This window comes from Melanotaenia boesemani, chromosome 20, assembly GCF_017639745.1.
Source record: "Melanotaenia boesemani isolate fMelBoe1 chromosome 20, fMelBoe1.pri, whole genome shotgun sequence".
NCBI classification, from domain to species: Eukaryota; Metazoa; Chordata; class Actinopteri; order Atheriniformes; family Melanotaeniidae; genus Melanotaenia; species Melanotaenia boesemani.
Window position 1 is genome coordinate 19,012,137 of NC_055701.1, and position 20,383 is coordinate 19,032,519.

Sequence of the window (20,383 nt, forward strand, 5' to 3'; positions counted from 1 at the left end):
ATAATTGTGTTGAAACAAACACAAATTTGAACTTGTTAAGCTGAGAAGTGGAAGTTAATATACTTAATTCAATTAATTGTTCCTATAATACACAACCAGGATCCATCTCAAGAGGAATGACTCTAGTTCTCCACTACAAAATATATATACATCTGTAATTGTCAATACAGATTGTAATCAGAAGTAACAGTATTGCAAATATTTTAAATAACTGATATTTGCACTCTTCATTCACCTGTGTGAAAACAGCTGCATGAAATTGAAGCAATGTCTTTCTGCACCGTCTCTACCAGAGCTTTCAGTCAGTTTTCCACCTTTAAATAGACATGACATTACACCCAGGTGTAGTTTTTCTTTAAAAAAATGTTGAAGTTGTAGGCTTTGTTCTTGTATTTATCTCAAATTACTTATTATGGTTATTTTAATTAATGAGAGGCTTATACTATACATAATTACATTTTAACTAATAAAAAAAAACTACTTTAGCTATAATAAGGTATGACAGTCAACAGAACAGAATGAGACTAAAAGCTATTTCACAGGTTTATTGGCTCTTAAAGAAGACATACACTTCACAGCTGGGACAGATGTGCATTAAATGTTACAATTACCATCCACTTCCACACATTAAAAGCTGCATATTAACTATCAGCTTCTTGTGGGAGTGTGTTGAATAGACGGAGGAGCACATTAAGTGTACTGGGTTATACTTAAAACGGCATACAGGTGGAGTGAAGTAAAATAGGTATTGGCAACAGGAAAGGAGGGACTGACGTGTGTTACTAGCAGCAGTTACCCAAAGTGAGGTTTTGTAAACAGTGAATGGGCAATAAGGCAGCTGGTTACACTACAGACTGGAAGTGATGAAACTCCAGTCATGGCACAAACACTAATGTGGGTCTGGTGGAAACATACATGCAGGGCACGCGTACAAGATGGAGAGCACACTAGTGTTCAATCCCACAAAAATACAAACAAAAACAGTTGTAATGAGTTATAGATGTAGTGGAAGCACTTCATTAGAGACCCACATTTAACTCTGTGCCATGCAAATATGGAGAAAAAAAAAAAAAACGGGCACAAAGCTGAAGTCACAGGGAGCTGGTGAGTGTCAGAGGCACAGATGGGGAAAGCTACTCTGTGCACTCCTCTGAGGTGAACACTGCCATAATCAAAGCAGGACTGTCAAAAGTGACAGAAAAGAGTGGCATGGAAAGTGCAAGGGAAAAGCGCCAATGGCTGCATATATGCTTCAAAAGGGACTTATTGCGGATGGGGTTGGGAAGTGGTGAGACGACAGGTGATCACATTTCCACTGAGTTAAAGGTTTGTCCTGCAATCTCTTCCCATTCCTGTTAATGAACTTTCATGGGTTAGGAAGACTCTGGAATTAATTTCTAGCAGAATCACAAGGAAAAGGAATCGCAACATTTGGGAAGCAGCTACTTTAATTTCCATTCTTGTCTTGAGTTTGGTGAGAAGAGGTTTTGCTATATGAAGCTACCACAAGCAGCTGGCTAAACCTAGATCAGCATAAAACATGCAGCTAACCCATAAATCAACCAAACCCTTGAAGATATCACTTGCTTAATTCTTAGAACCTGAGGGTTAGACAGCAATACTGTTTTATAAGTGTATGCATCTGACCATTTCTTGGCCTGGATGAGCATTTAGCCTTGCCAAGAAATATTCTGGTAGAAAAACAATATGGAGCTCAAAAGGATTAGAAGTCACTTTGTATGGAGTGAGCTTTAGAGGAGGTCTTGGGTATCTTTGGGTGGGGCCAGTTAGCTGTTTTCTCCCCTCATTTGTCTGCCTTACTGCTCAGATACCTATATGTTGCTTTGAAAATGGTTCACATAAACATTAAAAGATAAAAAAAAGCAAGTAAAACCTAATTTAATAAATATCTAAAGGGTTGATTTGTACCAGAGAAATATTTATCTTCTCTCATACACACACACACATCATCTCTGGGATTTATCTACCAGGCCTGCACAACTAAATCACAATCTTTAGGCCAACTTAGTTGGTTACATGCAGCAGCTTCACACCATACAGATGTGCATCTTCTCATCCAACTCAGCAAGAAAACAATACTTCCTAAAATGTCTAACCTTTCCTCTAAAAAGGGGGAAATGAATGGTGGAGTGCATGGGAATTCAGTAAAACTTGTACTCTACACACTGATTGGGTGCAGAGAGTGACAGATGCACACAGGCCTTCATTAGGTCGCCTGCTAATCAAGCCCCCATGACTGAGTCTCTACTTTAGGAAGGAGTCAAGTTTTCGCTCGATGTTGGAAAAGGAATCATCACCCAGGTAGTCAATCTGTCCCGCTTCCCAGCGCTGCTTCCTTTCTTCTGACGAAACCCTCTGGGAGGGAGGAGGGTGAAAGGGATCTGGCTGCTGTCTCGCGTCTTCTCTGACTTCATCCTGTGATACAGACACAAAGAATGAAGGGGACGTTTAAGGAAACTAGAGTTTTACTTTAAAAGGAGTTGTTTCCCCATGTTCTGCTTTCCTTCAGCTAATATAAGAAACTTGTATTTCTAGACTACACACAGCAGCTTTGTCTACATTATTATTACTGTGCAATAAACACAGCTGAGCAAGTCAAACTCACTTATTCTCAGAAAGATTGCTCCATAGTTTTATCTTTAATGAAACTAAAGATTTCTTTTAAAGTACTAAAGTATAATTAATTAAGAGTTTACATCCACAATACTTACGCATTACTTTAAATTAACTTTTAAACTACAAAAAAAGTAAAAAAAAAAAAAATTCAACTTGTGTTTACAAAAAAAATAAAAAAATAAAAGACTTTCTCCTCCTGTTTACCTGCATAAACTTGTCAGTGTGACACAATATGGCATAGCTCCAAGCTACTAGGAAAAGCAGCAGCATTTGGCAGTCGTCCTTCTTGTGACTAACTCACCTCTTTCACTACAGAGTTGTTACCACAGACTGCATGGAAACTCCCTGCTGCTCTCTAAAATGTTGCACAGATGCTAAAGCCTCTGCGTGGTTCACTGATGACAGTTAGCTATTCATCTAGTGATGACCTGCTGAGGAGGAAGGCAAAACCTGCAGCAACCAGCACAGCGTTTAGCAAAAGACTGGTGCTGAGGAACGTGGAACCAATCAACTTTTACTTGTTTCTCTGACAACCGTTCCTGTTTTTAAGCATCAATAACTTCAAAAACAGATTTACGGCTTCAGTGTGGGTCAGTTTCACCTACTGCTGATTACACACAGTGATAGAATTACAGGCTTAAAATAATCAACAGAAAGTGTGCACCCAGCTATTAGGAGGTTTCGACACAGTCAGGAGGCGATGATTATGCAACATGCAGCAACAGATAAACGCACAGTCATTCCCATCAATACTTCATTCCTTGCATAGTCACCACAACCACAGCAATCCTCTTTCTCAAAAACTCACTCCAGCGCCACAAACCACTATGGTCACCTACATCTATGCTCGGGTCTATAAAGCCACTGTTGAAGGGAGTGTCCCCGTAGGCCTTCTGCAGTAGAGGATTCACAGATTTAGCGTACAGCTGCCACCACTTGAGCAGGTAGTCGGGGTGCAGCTGGCACTGGCCGGGCGACAGAGAGTGACCTCTGACCTCACCCCTCTGAGCGTTGTAGGAGTAGTTCCATGGCTTCACTTTGCCCAGGAAGTGGACCACTTTAGCATCATGGCCGTACCTGCAGAAACAAGTACAAGACAGGATCAAACGATGGCAAAGATAAAGTGTGAGTGAAAGAAGAACCATCAGTTAAAATGTCAGGATAAAAACGTTAACTTCAAAACCTTTAACTCTAAAATGTTACCAAATAAAAAAAAATATAGCAGTTACTCTCTCTTCTCCATGTCTGGCATTATTTCCTTTTTAAAAACACATCATTTCATTTTCCTAAAGTAGTTACTGAACCAAACTTCCCAAGACAACAAAGTCAAATAAGACTGTGGCAGAAGTGTGCTCTGCTTGTCCTGAGTTACAGGTAAATTCTTGTAACGAAACACCCACCCACAGATGGGTAAATATACACAACCTCTGAAGTGACCTTGAACATGTTTCAGACCTCAAACCCTGCAGTTTCACAGAGACAGCAAACCTTTAAAAAGCAAAATACCCAAAAAAGTCAAAGTGAAGAAAACCTGAGTGGGTTAATTGACTGTGTACTGACTGTTTGAAAGCTGGCAGGTAGGAGTAGATGGCGATACTGCTGAGGTTGTAGACGAAGGGAAGGTGCTTGGAAATATCTGCTGTCGCCCAGGTGTTAAAGAAACTGTTAAGAACCCCCTGATCTCCACCTGCAGAGACACACATAGAAATTTAACTGGCCTTCTTAAAGCGATTCTCATTTAACAACATTTACTAGATGTAACTTCTCCCCTCAGTGTTGCAACAACCAGAAGCACATGCTGAGCGGGAATGATGGACACACCAAACACATTCTGAACACCAGACTGTCCTTTCTACCATGTAAAAATAGAAACTTAAAGATAGTGTTGACACGTATGTAAGATGATGCTTCATACAGTAAGTATGAACACATACTGTACAATCTATAAGTGAAACATAAATTCATGTTTTTTAAACAGAACATTATAGTCATATTCTGTTGCCAGTAAGGCTACAGTTTTGGGTTTATTTTCTTTCTGAGTTAAGATCCTATAAAGTTTCTGTAAACCGAGGCAACACAACTTCTACAAACCACAGCAGCTTCGTATGCAGCACAAAGCCTCTGACCTCAGAACAGAATTCTTTCTCAAAACACCAACATTTTTAGTGTTGTGGCTCTAAAGTTAAATTAGCACCCTTCTTTGGTTTAAGCAAAAGTATCTCCAACCACCAGGTGACATCTGATCAAGGATGATTTATTTGTATCAATATGGGGCCATTTTGTTTTACAGTTAACAGCTGAATCAAGCTGACTGAAGCAATGTGTTACGACACTCGTCTGTGGTCTGGCAAGGTTTCACTTGTGGCAGATTCTGGCCTAGTAATAGTTTCCAGTTTTGGGTGTCTGGTTTTGTTGCAGATTAAAATGAGAATGGGCAGCATTTGCATCAACAACGGTATGTTACAAGTATAACAGCATATTAGTTCTATTCCACTCATCTTTTTAAATATTTCCCTTTTTGAGATCTCTGCACTCATTTTTTTAGAACTACCTGCTGGGTCTCCTGTCACTCACCATCAAAGCTGCCATTTTCACCACAGAACGTGAGCAGCTTTTCATGCGTTTCATTGGACGGTCTGAAGACAAACACCCCTGAGTTGAAACAATCTGGCCAACCAGGATCTGGAGCTGCAGACAGCTCCTCCCTCTCAAAGAGTTCATCTATGTTGGACAGAACCTGCATGCATATAAACACTGTTGCTTACTTCCGCAGATGTATTTTAGAGCAGTCTTTAGAAAAAAAAAAACACATACATAAATACACACATATATAAAACACATAACTGTTCATTTAAAAAAAGTTATTGTTAGTGTTTTAAACTCACTACTGGTTAGTTATTCTACTCATGAAAGTTACATCAAAGCTTTCATTCAGCTCTGTTTGTTTCTCACCAATGTGTCTGCATCCATGAACACACACTTGCTGTATTGTGTAAGTGTCCAGCAGTGCAGTTTGGTCAAAGTTACTCCCAAGTCAGGCCTCTTCATCAGGGCCAGATGAGCCGTGTCGCCAGAATCCATCACATCCACCACAAGCACCTCATCAAAAATAGAGTGGAGTGCATCTCTGCGACACAGAAAGTGAGCCATATATCAGCATGTGTGTTGGATACACATTATTATGGGTTTAAATAAAAGCCAGAAGAAGTGCATATTACCTGCAAGGCTCTGCAACATGAGGTCCTATGAGTGCCACCAGCTTCTTGGTTGTGTTGTGGTTTCGTAACGACTGGCCAAGAACCATCGCTCCCTTGGCATAGTTGTCATTTGTGGCCAGCGTAACAAAAGCTTGGTCTGCTTAGAAAAAAAAACTCGTAAGCCACAATCACATCATTAATCTTATAACTTCAGGCTTTGTTAAGAATAGTTTCAGGCCAAAATCTTCCATTTATCTGCTTCATAAAGGGTCCTCTTCCCGTTAGACAGTTTGTTTGCACTTCATTTCATGTCATGTGCTCCTCACAGTTAAGATCCAAAGTCTCACATGTCACACAAACAGGAGTCAAACTTTTTCACTTCAAATTCTCAAACAAGAAATTATCATAGCTGCTAATGATAGCACACACACACATACAAAAAAAAAAAAAAAAAAAGACTTCTGCATGTTGTTTTTGTCCAGTGATCGGTTTTGTTACTGTACAAAATTTCTCTGTACTGTTGAAGTAATGGATTACATATTAATCAAACTGCTATTTAAGATAAGTCTGCACCAATTCACAGCTTTTAAAACTTTTATATACCACTGTTAATGCAACCGGTTCTTATTTACCATTTACACTTAAAAATTTGGCTAAAGTGGACGAACTTGTTGATCAAATCCCCTTTTTCCCTTTACAGTCCAAGTCAACTAATGTGAATTAATTCATTTTAAAACACATTTATATAGACTTTCATTTATCTTTACAAAACAGGCATAACACTCCACGACACTTGTTGACCCTTTTATGCGAAGTTCAGCATCTAATGAGTTCACATAGCATTCATAAACAACAGCAGGGGGACGAGCAGTGTTGCTGTTTCAGTCAGAGCAGGCCCGGAGCCAGCAAAGAGCCTTCATCCAGCTGAATGCTTCAGTTGTTGGGGGCTTCTGAGAAACCTGATCTGTGTTGCAGTGTCGCACGGTTGCTATGGTCTGATTCAAGGAACTATAAATCGACTATCAAAAGGCCAGAGTGTGAGAGTAAAGCCCTCCTCGTCAAACAGGCAGTACAGTGAGCATGTGCTGCACTCCCACAGTGATATCAGTGCCTACACAAAGCCTTATGACACGCACGCACACCTCAGGGTGGAGATTTTAAAGACTGATACACTGGTGAAACTATTTTAAATAAAACTGTAACTTTAAAAATATCCTGTAGTAAGACTACATAAATAAAAACAATAAAATAAAACTTTAAGTAATGTGTAGGTCAGTTTCATGTAAATAAAAATGCATCAAGTGTGTTTTGTTTGATGTTAATAATCAATGCTACATGCATTATTTAACTGTAATTGTTACACAGCTGTCAAACACAGTACATTAATAGCAATGCACTATAAATGAGCCTGGAGGCATTTTATAGCACTGAAGGAAAATAAATAGATGCCATTCACTGTGGTATTTCTACACAATAAAACAGCTGTGTCAAGTAAATTAGGAATTTAATAATGTTCTCTTTTAAAAACTTAAAATGATTTGTCAAAATAAAGCCAGTGGAAACAAACAGATGTAATGTTTTCCATCAGGCAACTGTAAGGCTGTACATGTGCATAAAGAAAAATAAGTTTTGAAACATTATAAGCAGTTATTACCATGAAGGTCAAACAGATCATACAAATTTTCCACTGACTGTGCACCTTGTTTAAATAAATGATTGGCCGACAACTAACTTGTTTTCTTTTACATATAAATTTATGTTACTTTTATTTTCTTCCTGAAACCAATCATTGAATTAAAAAAATAAAAAAATGTCAAATAAACACATAAAAAGGTACAGAGAAGCTTTTCTGTTGCCTCAGGTACTGGTGCTGCCAATACCGTTCTGACCCTTTAGGACATGTGACCTCTGGGAGTGTCCTGTGGTGTTTGGCACCAGCAGCATAGTTCTAGTCCAAAGCCGATCCTTTGGGTTTTGTGGGTTTCAAGTTGTGACTTTTGCTAAACTGGTCTTGTTTAGGCACATCCCTCCAGATACTTGATCAGACTGATGTTTGCCTGCCTGGTCATAGCCTTTGGCTCTTTGTCATGTAAAGTGATGTATATGCAATAACAAATTTAAGACTACATTATTATGCATTATTATATTTCAGCACTGGCCTCAAGCAATACAACAATGCAGGTGTAACCATGCAAGAACAGTTTCACAATTGCCTGATGGCTTTAAGTCTGTGAAACCGGCAGCAAATGATTGATCAGATCAATGGGTCTTTGTTCTGATCAGTTTTGGCAATGAGATTTATAACAATGGAGCTTTTGTGAGATGGATACAAAACATCCAAAGACATGTATCTTAGGTGTAAACAGGTCGCTCTTACTTTAGATAGATAGATAGATAGATAGATAGATAGATAGATAGATAGATAGATAGATAGATAGATAGATAGATAGATAGATAATATATCAAGGTATAAATGATATTCTAAACTATAACAACTACATTTTAACTGAGATCTTAGAAACAAAATTATCAATTACCTAACGCGAGAAAACTGAAAATTGCTCTACATTGTGTTTTTTAGCCCAATTTTCCCCCTCTCTTCTAAAAAGGCATTTCATATGATCAAACTCACATCTTGGCCTCAAAATAAAAAATGCCATGTAATTTTTATATAGCACTTGTCACCGAAAGGGCAAAGAGCTACATAAAAATATGGCGACAATAGGCTGGTGATCTTAATATTTGCCATTTGAGAACATTATTTTAGTTTTTTATGAATTATCTTAAAATAGCCTCACCTGGCATTTAGATATATTAGTCTGATATAATTTTCAGACCGGATATGCTGCTTTTGACCAGCGTCAGCTTTACTGGTCCAAACCGCTGCAGCAACTTACCAAATTAAACACCATAAAATCTAAAACGATTCAAAAAGTGCCCGCGTTTGAGAGTGAACCCGTTCGCTTCCTCAATGCCGCGGTTTACAGAAGTGCAGTGGGAGCTGCAGCAGGTCTTCTCAGCAATGTCTAATAAATAAGCTATCATTTCGGAAGATAGAGACAGTTCTGCACAGCTCCGGTTCGGTCTGGAGTGTCCCGTGTTCCGGTGTCGCTATGGTGGGCGCGTGAGTCAGCTGAGCCTCGTTAGGTCTTACCCGACATGGTGCTTAGAGGAGAGTCCACCTGAGGGTCGAGGGTCGGGACGGGGGGCTGACGAACAGTTTGCACTGCGTAGGGCAGTAGGCGCAGCAGTTGGGAGCAATCCAACACCGTTATTAAAGCCCACATTTTCCGGGTCACGTGACCACTGACAGCTGACACGCCCCTTGCGTTTGCGGTCTCTTGATATAAAACTTTATTAATGATGATTAAAGTCACAAACATTACACAACACTTTTGGGCTTGGTTATGAAAACATGAAATTAATCCTGAACTGATAAAATAAGAACTATTAATATCCTTTAGTAAATATATATATAGTTCTTTCAGTAATATATATATATATATATATATATAATATAGAGTACAAGAAAAATTTAAAATTTTCCTATAAGGAAACAGGTTTATTAGTGTAAATCTGAATGAAGAAATCTAACACTGACCCTCTCCCTTACCACCCCTCCTACCAGGATGCAAACACTCCACTAAAAATAAATAAATTAAATAAAACATATTTAATCATTCTATAAACTAGACAGAAAAGTCTTTTGCCAAAAAAGTCAATTTTTGTGTTTGTAGTTACAATATGTTTCAGCAAATAATAATAAGAAATGATAGTCTGAGTAAACTCATGCGCAAATATCTTTTTTTTTTATGAACATGGTTACAACCTGGTCTGTGTAGATGTTAACTACTGAGTCAACACCGCCTCAGAGTGGGCAAAGATCCACAATACAGCTGAATGAAGCCACAAAGGCTAAACACAAAATATCCAGGAGTGTGTAAGATGGAAATCGAATCAATCTAAAGCAACAAATGAGCTTCTTGCTTTTTTTTGTGCTTTAAATTTCACTTTACAGCACAAAACTAAGTCAGTGACAGAAGTATAAGGAATAAGGTCACAAACTAAAGTTTTTTAAGCTGTCCGCCCTCAAATCAGTGGAATTAACTTCTTTTTTTTAAAACCTTGTACATAAATTTGGATGTAGACAGCAGCTGTACTTTGAGCATAAACAGTACCAAGCTTGTGTGATATTCACTCAAATTTCTGCACATGCGTACTCAGGTTCAATGAATAATGTAGGGTGTTATGAGAAAGTCGGATCCTAGGTCAGGGCCCACAGCACAAACTGCAGCTTGTGCATGTGCAAGCTCAGGGGTACATGCTTGTCTGAGACCAGTGATTAGGAGAAGAGATTAACCGGAGAACACCTCAGGGTCATTGAGTGAAACTGAACTGATCAGGTGTCAGATGAAGAAAACTAAGAGGAAACATAAGAGGGAGTTCTTGAGCTATGTGGAGTCAATTGTTAAATGAAGACATGCCTTTTTAAATCATATGATTTATTTAAGTCAAGAAGAAAGCGTTTGTCTTGACTTGAGTTTTGGGTTCCGCTGATAATGACATTGTGTGTATTGTTTAGCAGAAGAAAAGGTACAAGGACAGTTCACAGGTAAATATAAATATAAAGTGGAAAGACTAAGAAAAGAAACATGCAGAGGACAGATGGGAAAGGGTTAATGCAAACAAAGAAACTTGGAAAGGAAATGACTGGAAAGGAGAAGAAGAGGAAAAAGGTCCCAAAACCCTGAAAAGCTTCACAAGCTGATTTTCTACACTGGAGTGGCCCTGCTGTGGACTCTTATCCCTTCAGCCTGCCTGAGACTGAAGGTAAGCTCCTTACCTTTGCCTTTATTATTACAATTTCCTGGTGCATTGGAATGAAGATAGTTGAACATTGGCTGAGTAACACATGCAATTAACCAATATAAAAACAGTTTACCCACAAGGTTAAACAGGTCAAATGTCACAGAAATATGGCCGATGCTCTTAGTATTTACAAATAAGCGCAGTGAGCATATATCAGAAAAGAGCTTCTGAAGTAAAGAGGTGGCAATACTCTCGTGAGTGGGAGCAGTTATGAGGTTGACCTCATGCCTCAGGTTACAGTGCATTGTGGTGGCATTGAGATACGCTGTCTAACAAAACTCAACTTCATGTTTTAAACATGTTTGTCAGAAATTGCTAAATGTGAACATCATCCCTTTAAAAAGCTCATGGCTCTGCAAAGCAGATGAAGCAATACGTGAGACATGTTACTGTTTTACTTTTAAAAGTTTTAATATCAATGCAGTCAATAATATTTGCCCATTAGTCACCAATAAATGTAGCTAGGTTGCTATTTAATTGCTAAGTATGCTGACGTTGCCAAAGTCTTTGTAACCTCAGTATCAATGAGTTTGGTGGCACTTAATTATTTTACAAATACTTAGACTTTCTACCGCAAAGATTCTCAAGATAAAATCAGATTAAACAGTTGAGGTTGTGGAAACCCTAACTTCTGCTAAATTGGCTTTTACATTATAAAAAACAAAGCAAGAAGAACAGAAAAAGTACAACAAAAGAGGCTTCATGTTATTACACAGCTGAAACATTAGATGTAAAAAGTGTTTCCCTTTGTTCCTGACACTTTTAGTAACAACATTGTTGGCATCTTATTCAGATACATAGTTATTGCATTTTGACAACAACAACCAAAATTAATCTCATACAGTAGATGCTAACATGATGACAACAGCTGAGGTGTTAATGTTTAACTGTCCGGCCGACGCCTGGTTCTAGGTCCAGGCAGGCCAAAGGTCCACTGTGAAATCTCCAGCTGAGAGCACTCCTCCTTGGAAAGGAAATCAGCTGCCTACCTTCCTCTCTGCACCGGTGCAAAGCCCAGCAGAGCTCTGGAAGACTGTACTCCTGCAGACGGGCCTCGTATGAAGGTATGTGTAATTGTCTTTGTATTTACCTAGTTTCCTCAAGAAAAGTAGTTCAACAAGATATCTTTTAAATGAAAACATCTTGTTAAATTCTGAGAAATCTCTAACTTAAATTGCATCTGTGTTCACGTGATTGTGAATAGTTGCTGCAGATGAAGCAGACGTCTGTGCAATGGAAGTCAGGGCAAAAGTAACGTTTCCAAATGTTTGGTTTAGTCTCATTTACCACATTAGAAGTCAAACGTCTCCACATCTCCAGCAGAATTTTGTCTTCACAGTCTTAAAATTAGGCTTTTTGTCTTATTATGTTGTAAACTTCATATCTATTTTAAAAAACTGAGCTCATGTGCATGTCTGTTTGTGTTTCAGGTGCACAAAAATTAGACTGTAATGGAGAGTTACGTCACACAGATTTCCAGAGAGGACCTGGAAGATCTCAGAGAGGCCCTTTTGGCCAAAATTGGTAAAGTTTCACTTCCTAAAACACTCACACTTGCACCCCTCACCTGAACATGCAGGTTTATTGATGGGAATTCTGACCAAAGTTAGACTTTTACTGCTGGCCATAAAGTACAACTCTTATATGAGTGATTTTTATCGCTTGGGTGTATGTACTTTGTGTGTAAGGAGTGTTCAGAGTTGACAATGAAAGACTGTCATAACTTATTAGTTTATAGTCATAAGTTTATAATTGAGACAAGATGCTGTTGATAGTGGGTAGAAAAAGTGAAGCATATGAGACTGAGATTTTAATCTATTTAAAATTATGTGTAATACTACTGGAAGACTGGTTTCAGTAGTAAACAGAAGGACAAACAGAAAATCTAAAAGTAATGCCACTAAATGAATAAAATTAATCCAGTGGTAGATTTATAGAACATCTCAACCAGCCTTAAATTGTTTAAATTTTAATCTAACGGTGTGTAATGGTCTATTTGGGTGTAATTTTCTTTAAAAAGATTAGCTGACCTTGATTAACTGAAATAGAAGTATGTGAAAGTTCATGATCTTAAACAACAGATAAAGTCTAAAGTATGAAGTAGATTTTTTGCTGGTGTAAGGAGAAAGATTATCAGCTGTGATATTTTATAATGTGATGTGTTAATGAGAGAGGTGAGCAGTGAGCCCAAGGAATATTACATCATTCACATTCAAAATGTGAATAATGTACATGTACATGGCTTTAATTGCTGGTTTCAAGTCTTCTTTATAACAGCAAGATGTTTATTAAATGTTGGTCCCGTTTAGTTTATGAAGTTGATGAAGCTTGATGTGGTAGGGTTATGTTGTCATTAACAAGTTACTTGCAACTGGGTGCGCAATATATTTAGCTTTCAGATCTACCACTCACTGGAAATGTCCATTTTCTGGTAGGAAAAGTTTTTAAAAAAGAAAAATTTTGGGTGACAACCAAAATTCTTAATGATACAGCATGACAGACCACAAATCAGCAAGTCATATTGTCTTTAAAGGTTCAGTGTCTAATATCCCAAACTTGTATACAGCAGCAACCAGTTATTTGCCAAAAGAAAAATCGATTTATTTAATATATAAGTTCTTTTGAAAGAAAATATGTTATTCCCCAACACACAGATTTTCAACATTTCATTAATTTATTGTAAAAGGTAGATGTTTTTTTTTGTTTTCACATAGATCTTTAATGATGTTAATATCTGTTGATGTTTTCACATTGCTCTAGTTTTCCTGAAATTATATAAAATGCTTGGAGGCCTCTAAGTTAAGTTTCAAATATGGTTTTTGCCTGTGTTTGGTATGTTTTTGGACTAAGATTAAGCAAATAATCTGACATTAGTTTACTGACAAGAATAGAATTTAAGACATAAAGGTGTAATTAATATTTCTGTATAGACAGATTAATTTTAAGACATTTGAAGATTAATTCAGTATCTGCCTCCAAATCAAGTCTTTATTCTGTTTTTTCATTCCTTTATGGAAGCTATTAAAAAGCCATTGACTTGTTAATAAAGACTTGTTTGTTCTTTCTATAATTAGCTATAAATATTTGGGAAATTAATTTCAAACTAATATTTGCAAAGCAAACACATTTTATATTGAGAGTTTGTTTTCTTTTCTGTGTATCGTTGTCCAGATATTGATAACAGTGGCTATGTAAGTGACTTTGAGCTTCAGGATCTCTTCAGAGAGGTAAGCTTACACCTTCCTGGGTACCAAGTGCGAGAGATCGCTGAGACCTTCATTGCTGGAGACACAAACAAAGATGAGAAGATCAGCTTTGAGGAGTTTGTCTCTGTAAGTCTTGACACAATGATTTTAAAATCTCACCCAATAAAACCACATAATGAGTAACACAGTCTGTTTGTGGTCAGATCTACCAACAGCTGAAGAGTAAGAAGTTGAGTGAGACTTTCAGGAAAAGCATCTCAAGGAGAGAGGGGGTCCGCTCTTTCGGAGGCACATCGAAAATGTCAAGCGAAGGGACCCAACACTCTTACTCTGGTGTGAAAAAATACATTGTGTGTGTTTGTATATATGTATTTGTGTTAGTAATTTCTAATGCATCATGAAAAGACTGTTCATGGTTTCATGTTTGGCTCCAGTTTGTTATCAGACATAATTGAGCATCTAGTTTTACAAGTAATATTTTCTATAACCCACAATATTTCTGCTGTACTGTCATCCAAGATAAAAAAAAATTGAAAACCCTGTGTAGAGGATGGAGTCAGTAATCTGAATGTGCATGTTTTTTTAGATGGTGAAAAAGTGGCTTTCACTAACTGGATCAACAAATCTTTAATGAAAGATCCAGACTGCCGACATCTGCTGCCCTTGAACCCTGACAATGACAGTCTGTTCACCTCCGTCCGCGATGGCATCCTGTTATGGTATCACACATATATTTATCCTAAAATATACAAACATAAAGATAAAAGAATGTGAGCATGTAAAATCATTATCACTTAGGAGAGAATGCTCCAATGTGACACTTGTAACTTCAAAGTGAAAGAGGAAAGTGTTGAAACAAATCTATTATCCCATAAAATTTAATTGTTGTCTATAGCAGAGGTTTTATGTTCCAACAAAACAAGATCAGCGTGATCTTTTTATACTTTTTTATAGTCAGCCTGTCCTCTTTGCTCTCTTTTATTTAACATAAAGTATGAGTTTCACTGCATGGTGGTTTTAAAAAGATGATTTCATGACTTCATTTTTCCCCATTATGCCTTTTATTCTCTTTCAGTAAAATAATAAACCTGTCTCAGCCTGACACAATTGATGAACGAGTCATCAACAAAGGGAATATTACCACCTTCAAAATGACAGTGAGTGGTACAATTTTCATGGGTTTAGTAAACCAATAACATTGACACATTGTCTAAGATTATGGGCATGTGCACAGCAACATGTGAAGATCTAACCAGGAAACAATTGCCAAGATTTTACTGCGAAGTTTATTACCCCCATCATATCAGCTGGTTAGCATAGCTTAGCTGGAAGAAGGAGGAAATAGCTAGCTTGTAATCTCACAAAATTCATGATATCTCATTTTTATTTCAATCTTAACTAATAGCTGGTTCTTGGTTAGGTGCAGTGACTTTAACGAATCATAAATATTGGAAAAATTGTCACGTCTTATATGTTATATCTTGAGCAGTGCAGGTAAACACACCCCAATGCTTCCTGTGTTTATGCTAAGCCAACTGGCTACTATGGCTGGGCGGATTGATCCAAATATTGATAGTATCGATACCAAGGCTAGTATCAGTATCAGTCGATGTCAGCAGGATGAGAGCGATATTTTTCCTACAGAAGGCTTTGGGGGCAAAAAGCCAAATTATGCAAATGGGAGCCAACAACTGTGTGTGATAAAATGGAAAAATTTATTTATTATTTTGTTACATTGTTGATGTTATCTTATATTGTTTACAAACACAGAAGCATAAACTTAAGTTTTTTTGTGCTACAATTCAGTTTGTTAATAAAAAAATGTTTTATTTGAAAATCATCTTGATTGTGATCAAAATAATGATCAATAATTAAAGGCAAACTTATTAAATGATTGTGAAATTTCTAACATAAAGTATTGGTATCGGTGATACTTGCCCTGGATTTACTTGGTATCGGATCGATAACAAAATTTGTGGTATCGCCCAGCCCTTCAGGCTGCTGTTTCCAGCTGTTAACAGTCAGTGATCAGTCATCTTATTTAGCAAACACTCTAAAAACAGATGTTTTCCCCAAACTGCCTGAGTATTTTCAACAGAAATTATGACTGCTATAAAATCAATTTTAGGCTCTAATGATTAAGAACTTACAAAAAAAAATATTCTTATTTACTTGCTTTGTAAATCATTTATGTTATGTAGTCTAATTGAATATCATCTGGGACAGTAATAGGTTGTAAAAGTGTTGACTTAGTGACACATAATGTTGAAGTTAAACTGGGCCTGTAATAGGATACATTAAGATTTTTACTGCATGATTTGCTTTTTATATAATTTTTATATCTTCTGTAATTCTGAGATTGACTCTTGTTCAATTTTCTCCTATATATTTCACTTTTTTTTACTTTATTTACTTTGATATTCATTTATCAGCTTCAGCCAGTTTAAAGTTCTTTATTTAAAACTTTAGTTATTATTGGTGAGATTCAGGTCACAGTCATGGTTTTAGACAAGGGTCTTACTTTGATCAAAATTAAATGTGTTGATCTCAGAAACAAATGTTTTGATCTGATTTCATGTCCAATTGTAGGAGAATCTGGTCTTGGCTTTGAACTCAGCATCAGCAATCGGCTGCAGAGTGGTGAGCGTTGATGTCCATGATCTGATGGCTGGAAAACCTCATCTGGTCCTGGGACTGGTTTGGCAGATTATCAAAGCCGGACTCTTTGCTGATATAAAACTTAGCAGGACTGAAGGTCAACAGACACACGCGCACACACACAAAACATTAACTTCATAGTAAGACTATTAATCATCTCAATATTAATGCCATCATTTGTAAGAGGAGAGCAAAGCTTGCTGCAGAGCTTTGAACCATCTTCACCAGATGTTATGGCAGGGCAGATATTTCTATATAATAAGTATTAGTTTTTGTTTGGTTTTGTTTTTAATATGTCTTGTGGACAAGGAATTCATGGGCATTGCTTTGGGCAATAACTGACTGTAGGTAATTATTTTCTAGCACAAAACAGTGACAACAAAAATAACTCTGCAACTTTTTTCCTAACCTTTTACTCTAAGCCAGTTTATTGCTTTATTACTTAAAGTGTTCATCTTCTCCTTTTTCATCTCTTGCATAACTTGGCCCAAAGTTCAATGTGGAAACAAATATCTTTAAAAGAGAGACATTTTCATGTTGGTATGCTTAATTTGAAAAAAAAAGGTGATATACCTCTCCTGGATGTAAGACTACCCACTGAGTTTTATTTTCACATTACTCAATTTGATTATTATTTAGTCAACAGTAAATATTTTTTCAATCTTTGTAATATCAACACAAATGGAAAATAGTAACAAAAAGTTTAAAGTAATTTCCTCAAATTATTTGCTTTGTCCAACTATCTAGAAAACAAATTTGGTTTCCAATTTCTTTATGCAAAGAAAAACACATATTCCCATAGTCAATCAAGAACCCCAGGATTTTGCATTTATGCTTAAATAATAACTAAATTCATTAGTAAAATTGTTGTAAAATGTTTAAATATATGATTTCATTGCACCAACAGCACTGTTTAACATGTTTTTTTTTTTTATCCAATTCTCCTCAGAAAACACTCAATTAATTAATTAATTTACTGTTAGAAATCAAAAGAAGTGTATGGTTATGATCAGTTTCCTTTCTCTTGCTGTAGTGTGAACTAACTGCAGTTCTTTTGGCCTCCAGGTTTGATGAACCTTCTTACAGATGGAGAACAGTTGGAGCATCTGATGGATCTCTCCCCTGAAGAGCTGCTCCTCCGTTGGGTTAACTATCATCTACGCAATGCAGGAACGCAAACAATCAGCAACTTCAGCGATGATATTAAGGTGCAATGCAGAACACACACACACACATATAATTACACAGTAACACCAGTTGTAACCCTGACCTGTACTGTGCCACTGAAGGACTCACAAGCATACTTCTACCTGTTGGACCAAATCACTTCCAACGAGATGCAAGAATTCAGATCAAATGTCAAAATAGACATGAGCGGTCTCAGTGTAAGTCATTTCGGCTTTTTGACTTATGTGCATTTACACAGATTTAAGTTAGTGCATGACTGTGTGTCTTTATGTATGTGAAGGAGAGGAATTTGGTAAGAAGGGCAGAGTTGATGCTGCAGCAGGCTGCCAAGCTGGACTGCAGGCAGTTTGTTTCTCCTAATGACGTCACATCTGGAAACAGCAAACTCAACTTTGCCTTCGTGGCCAACCTGTTCAACATGCATCCTGGTCTGCTGAGAGCTAATATGAACGGAAGCTTCACGGAGACACAAATAAAGGGTGAGATGCATCCCTTGCTAGGGTTGGGCTGTATTTTTCCAAGTACAAAAAGTTATGATGCACTCATATTGACACATGTTCACAGACACATTTATCATCATTTGAAAGAGCAGAGATGCTAGTTTAATAAATCACAGACCAGAAAAAACACTGCAGCTGAAATCAGCTGTATGTGAACACCTGGTGGAGAATGTGATGATATTCATTGTGCATTCATGTCTTGCCAGAGGAAACCAGAGAAGAAAAAACATTTCGCAACTGGATGAACTCTCTGGGTGTCTCTCCATATGTAAATCACCTTTACCGGTACGTCATTAGATAGACATGGGTATGATTGTTCTTTTCAGGGAACAGAAAATATACAGAATGTTCCTATAGACAGCTAATTACATTATATGGTGTAGTATAATGGGAAATGATATACCTTTACCATGGTTCCCTTCATTTCCTCTACACTTGTATGATGCTTGAGGTTTTTCTTCATTCAAATTCATTATACATAACCTCATCTTTTGCAGTGATCTGCGTGATGGCTTGGGGATTTTGCAGCTTCTTGAAAAAGTTAAAGTGGCTGTGCTCTGGAAGAAAGTCAACAATCCACCATTCCCTTTTCTGGGGGGAAATATGAAGAAGGTGCAACATGCAATCACATGTACAAAAAAAACAAAACAACAACAACAACAACAAAAAAAAACATTTTATATAAGCACATAAGTACAAAAAGCATTTTTTTTTTTTTTTTATCATACTAGCTGGAAAACTGTAACTATGCTGTACAGCTGAGCAGGGATGTGGCTCAGTTTTCACTTGTTGGAGTTGGAGGAGAAAACATAAATGAAGGAAGTCCTGTGCATACCCTAGCACTTGTCTGGCAGCTGATGAGGAGGTATATGCGTCATCCAGAGCTGTCAGCATGACACTTCCTGAAGTATACTAACGCAGGAAGATAAGGTGTATGATCCACCCATTTCTTGTGCGGTCTCTGTTGTACATTCTTTTTGTTTTCCTTCAGATACACAATTATGGTTTTGTCTGATTTGGGTGATGGGGAGAAGATCAAAGATCAGATCATCCTGGACTGGGTCAACAGCACCCTGAGCCAGAAACGAAAAGGCATACGGATCAGCAGTTTCAAGGTGTGTGAGCAATAACATGTTGTATTTCAGTAAACTAGTAACTGTATGTGAGTTTAATGCTGTTGTATGTTCTACAATTCAGGACAAACAGATCAGCACCAGTCTCCCAGTGATTGAACTGATTGACGTCATCGCTCCTGGCACAGTCAAGTGGGAAATGGTGACGAAAGTGGAGAGAGGAAAGCTGATGGATGAGGATAAACTCAACAATGCCAAGTAAAACATAAAAGTCTTTTCCAGCTCTTTACAAATATTCTTCTGTCATTACCTGCCTTATTTCTCTTCTTGTTTCCCTTTCAGATATACAATCTCATTGGCCCGAAAGATCGGAGCTCGTGTTTATGCCCTGCCTGATGATCTGGTGGAGGTAAATCCTAAGATGGTGCTGACGATTTTTGCCTCCCTCATGGGATACGGCTTGAAAAAGGTCAACTACTGAACAAGATGCTACAGGAAGCAAACAACTTTCTCTTTGACCTTAACGCTAACGGAACAAAACAATCTGCCATTCTTTGTTATGCTTCTAACAGTAAGCCTTATTTACAGCTGTTAACCTTTTCTCATCTGCAAAGCCACTGCATTTGTTTGTTGTCTATGATTTTATCAAACCTAAAAATTATCTACTTTATATTTAACAGTATATTACTATTCTGCTGTATTTACTTTCTCTGTAAAATTCTGGCGATACAGCAGAGAAAAAAACTGAATCAAACACTCAAGTGTCCTCTCATAATGTCTATGAATGTTGTGCTTTAAAAATTGCAATTTAATTATTAAAAAAACCCATTAAATGTCTAAACAGTCATACATGTGTCGTCTCTGAAAAGAAAAATAAGTATGTTGTATAATTTTGTCCCAAAGAAATACATCATGAAACTTTGATCTTGACTCTTTAATGTGAACAAGCAGCTCAGGTTAAGTCAGAAAATGAATGTCTTCAATTCATGTTTAAAAACCTACTGACTTATATAGTGCAGTGAAAGTTGCCCATGATTCCCTCCATGGCCACAGTG

At 37.3% G+C, this 20,383-nt stretch overlaps 2 protein-coding genes across 3 annotated transcripts; one reads left to right on the forward strand and one right to left on the reverse strand.

Moving 5' to 3' along the window:
• Window positions 1-531: 531 nt before the first annotated feature.
• Window positions 532-9,217, reverse strand: gyg1a (glycogenin 1a). The gene is made up of 7 exons (XM_041972628.1): window positions 8,989-9,217; window positions 5,856-5,991; window positions 5,590-5,764; window positions 5,212-5,374; window positions 4,198-4,324; window positions 3,477-3,714; window positions 532-2,436 (listed from the first exon to the last, which is right to left on the reverse strand). Exons 1-7 carry the CDS (start codon window positions 9,215-9,217, stop codon window positions 2,266-2,268), a joined length of 1,239 nt encoding a protein of 412 aa, XP_041828562.1. The 3' UTR covers window positions 532-2,265.
• Window positions 9,218-11,558: 2,341 nt separating this feature from the next.
• Window positions 11,559-20,198, forward strand: LOC121631304 (plastin-1-like). Of its 2 annotated transcripts, none has more exons than XM_041972134.1 (16): window positions 11,559-11,576; window positions 12,176-12,227; window positions 13,875-14,035; window positions 14,113-14,242; window positions 14,496-14,628; window positions 14,985-15,066; window positions 16,499-16,664; window positions 17,633-17,775; window positions 17,857-17,952; window positions 18,036-18,234; window positions 18,462-18,540; window positions 18,753-18,867; window positions 18,987-19,120; window positions 19,247-19,370; window positions 19,453-19,586; window positions 19,671-20,198. In XM_041972134.1, the coding sequence occupies exons 1-16, from the start codon at window positions 11,559-11,561 to the stop codon at window positions 19,807-19,809; spliced, it is 1,905 nt and encodes a 634-aa protein (XP_041828068.1). In that variant the 3' UTR covers window positions 19,810-20,198. The 2 variants fall into 2 exon arrangements, with proteins under 2 accessions (XP_041828068.1, XP_041828067.1); XM_041972133.1 differs by lacking the exon at window positions 11,559-11,576 and adding an exon at window positions 11,673-11,767 and having other exon boundaries at window positions 12,134-12,227.
• Window positions 20,199-20,383: the final 185 nt, after the last annotated feature.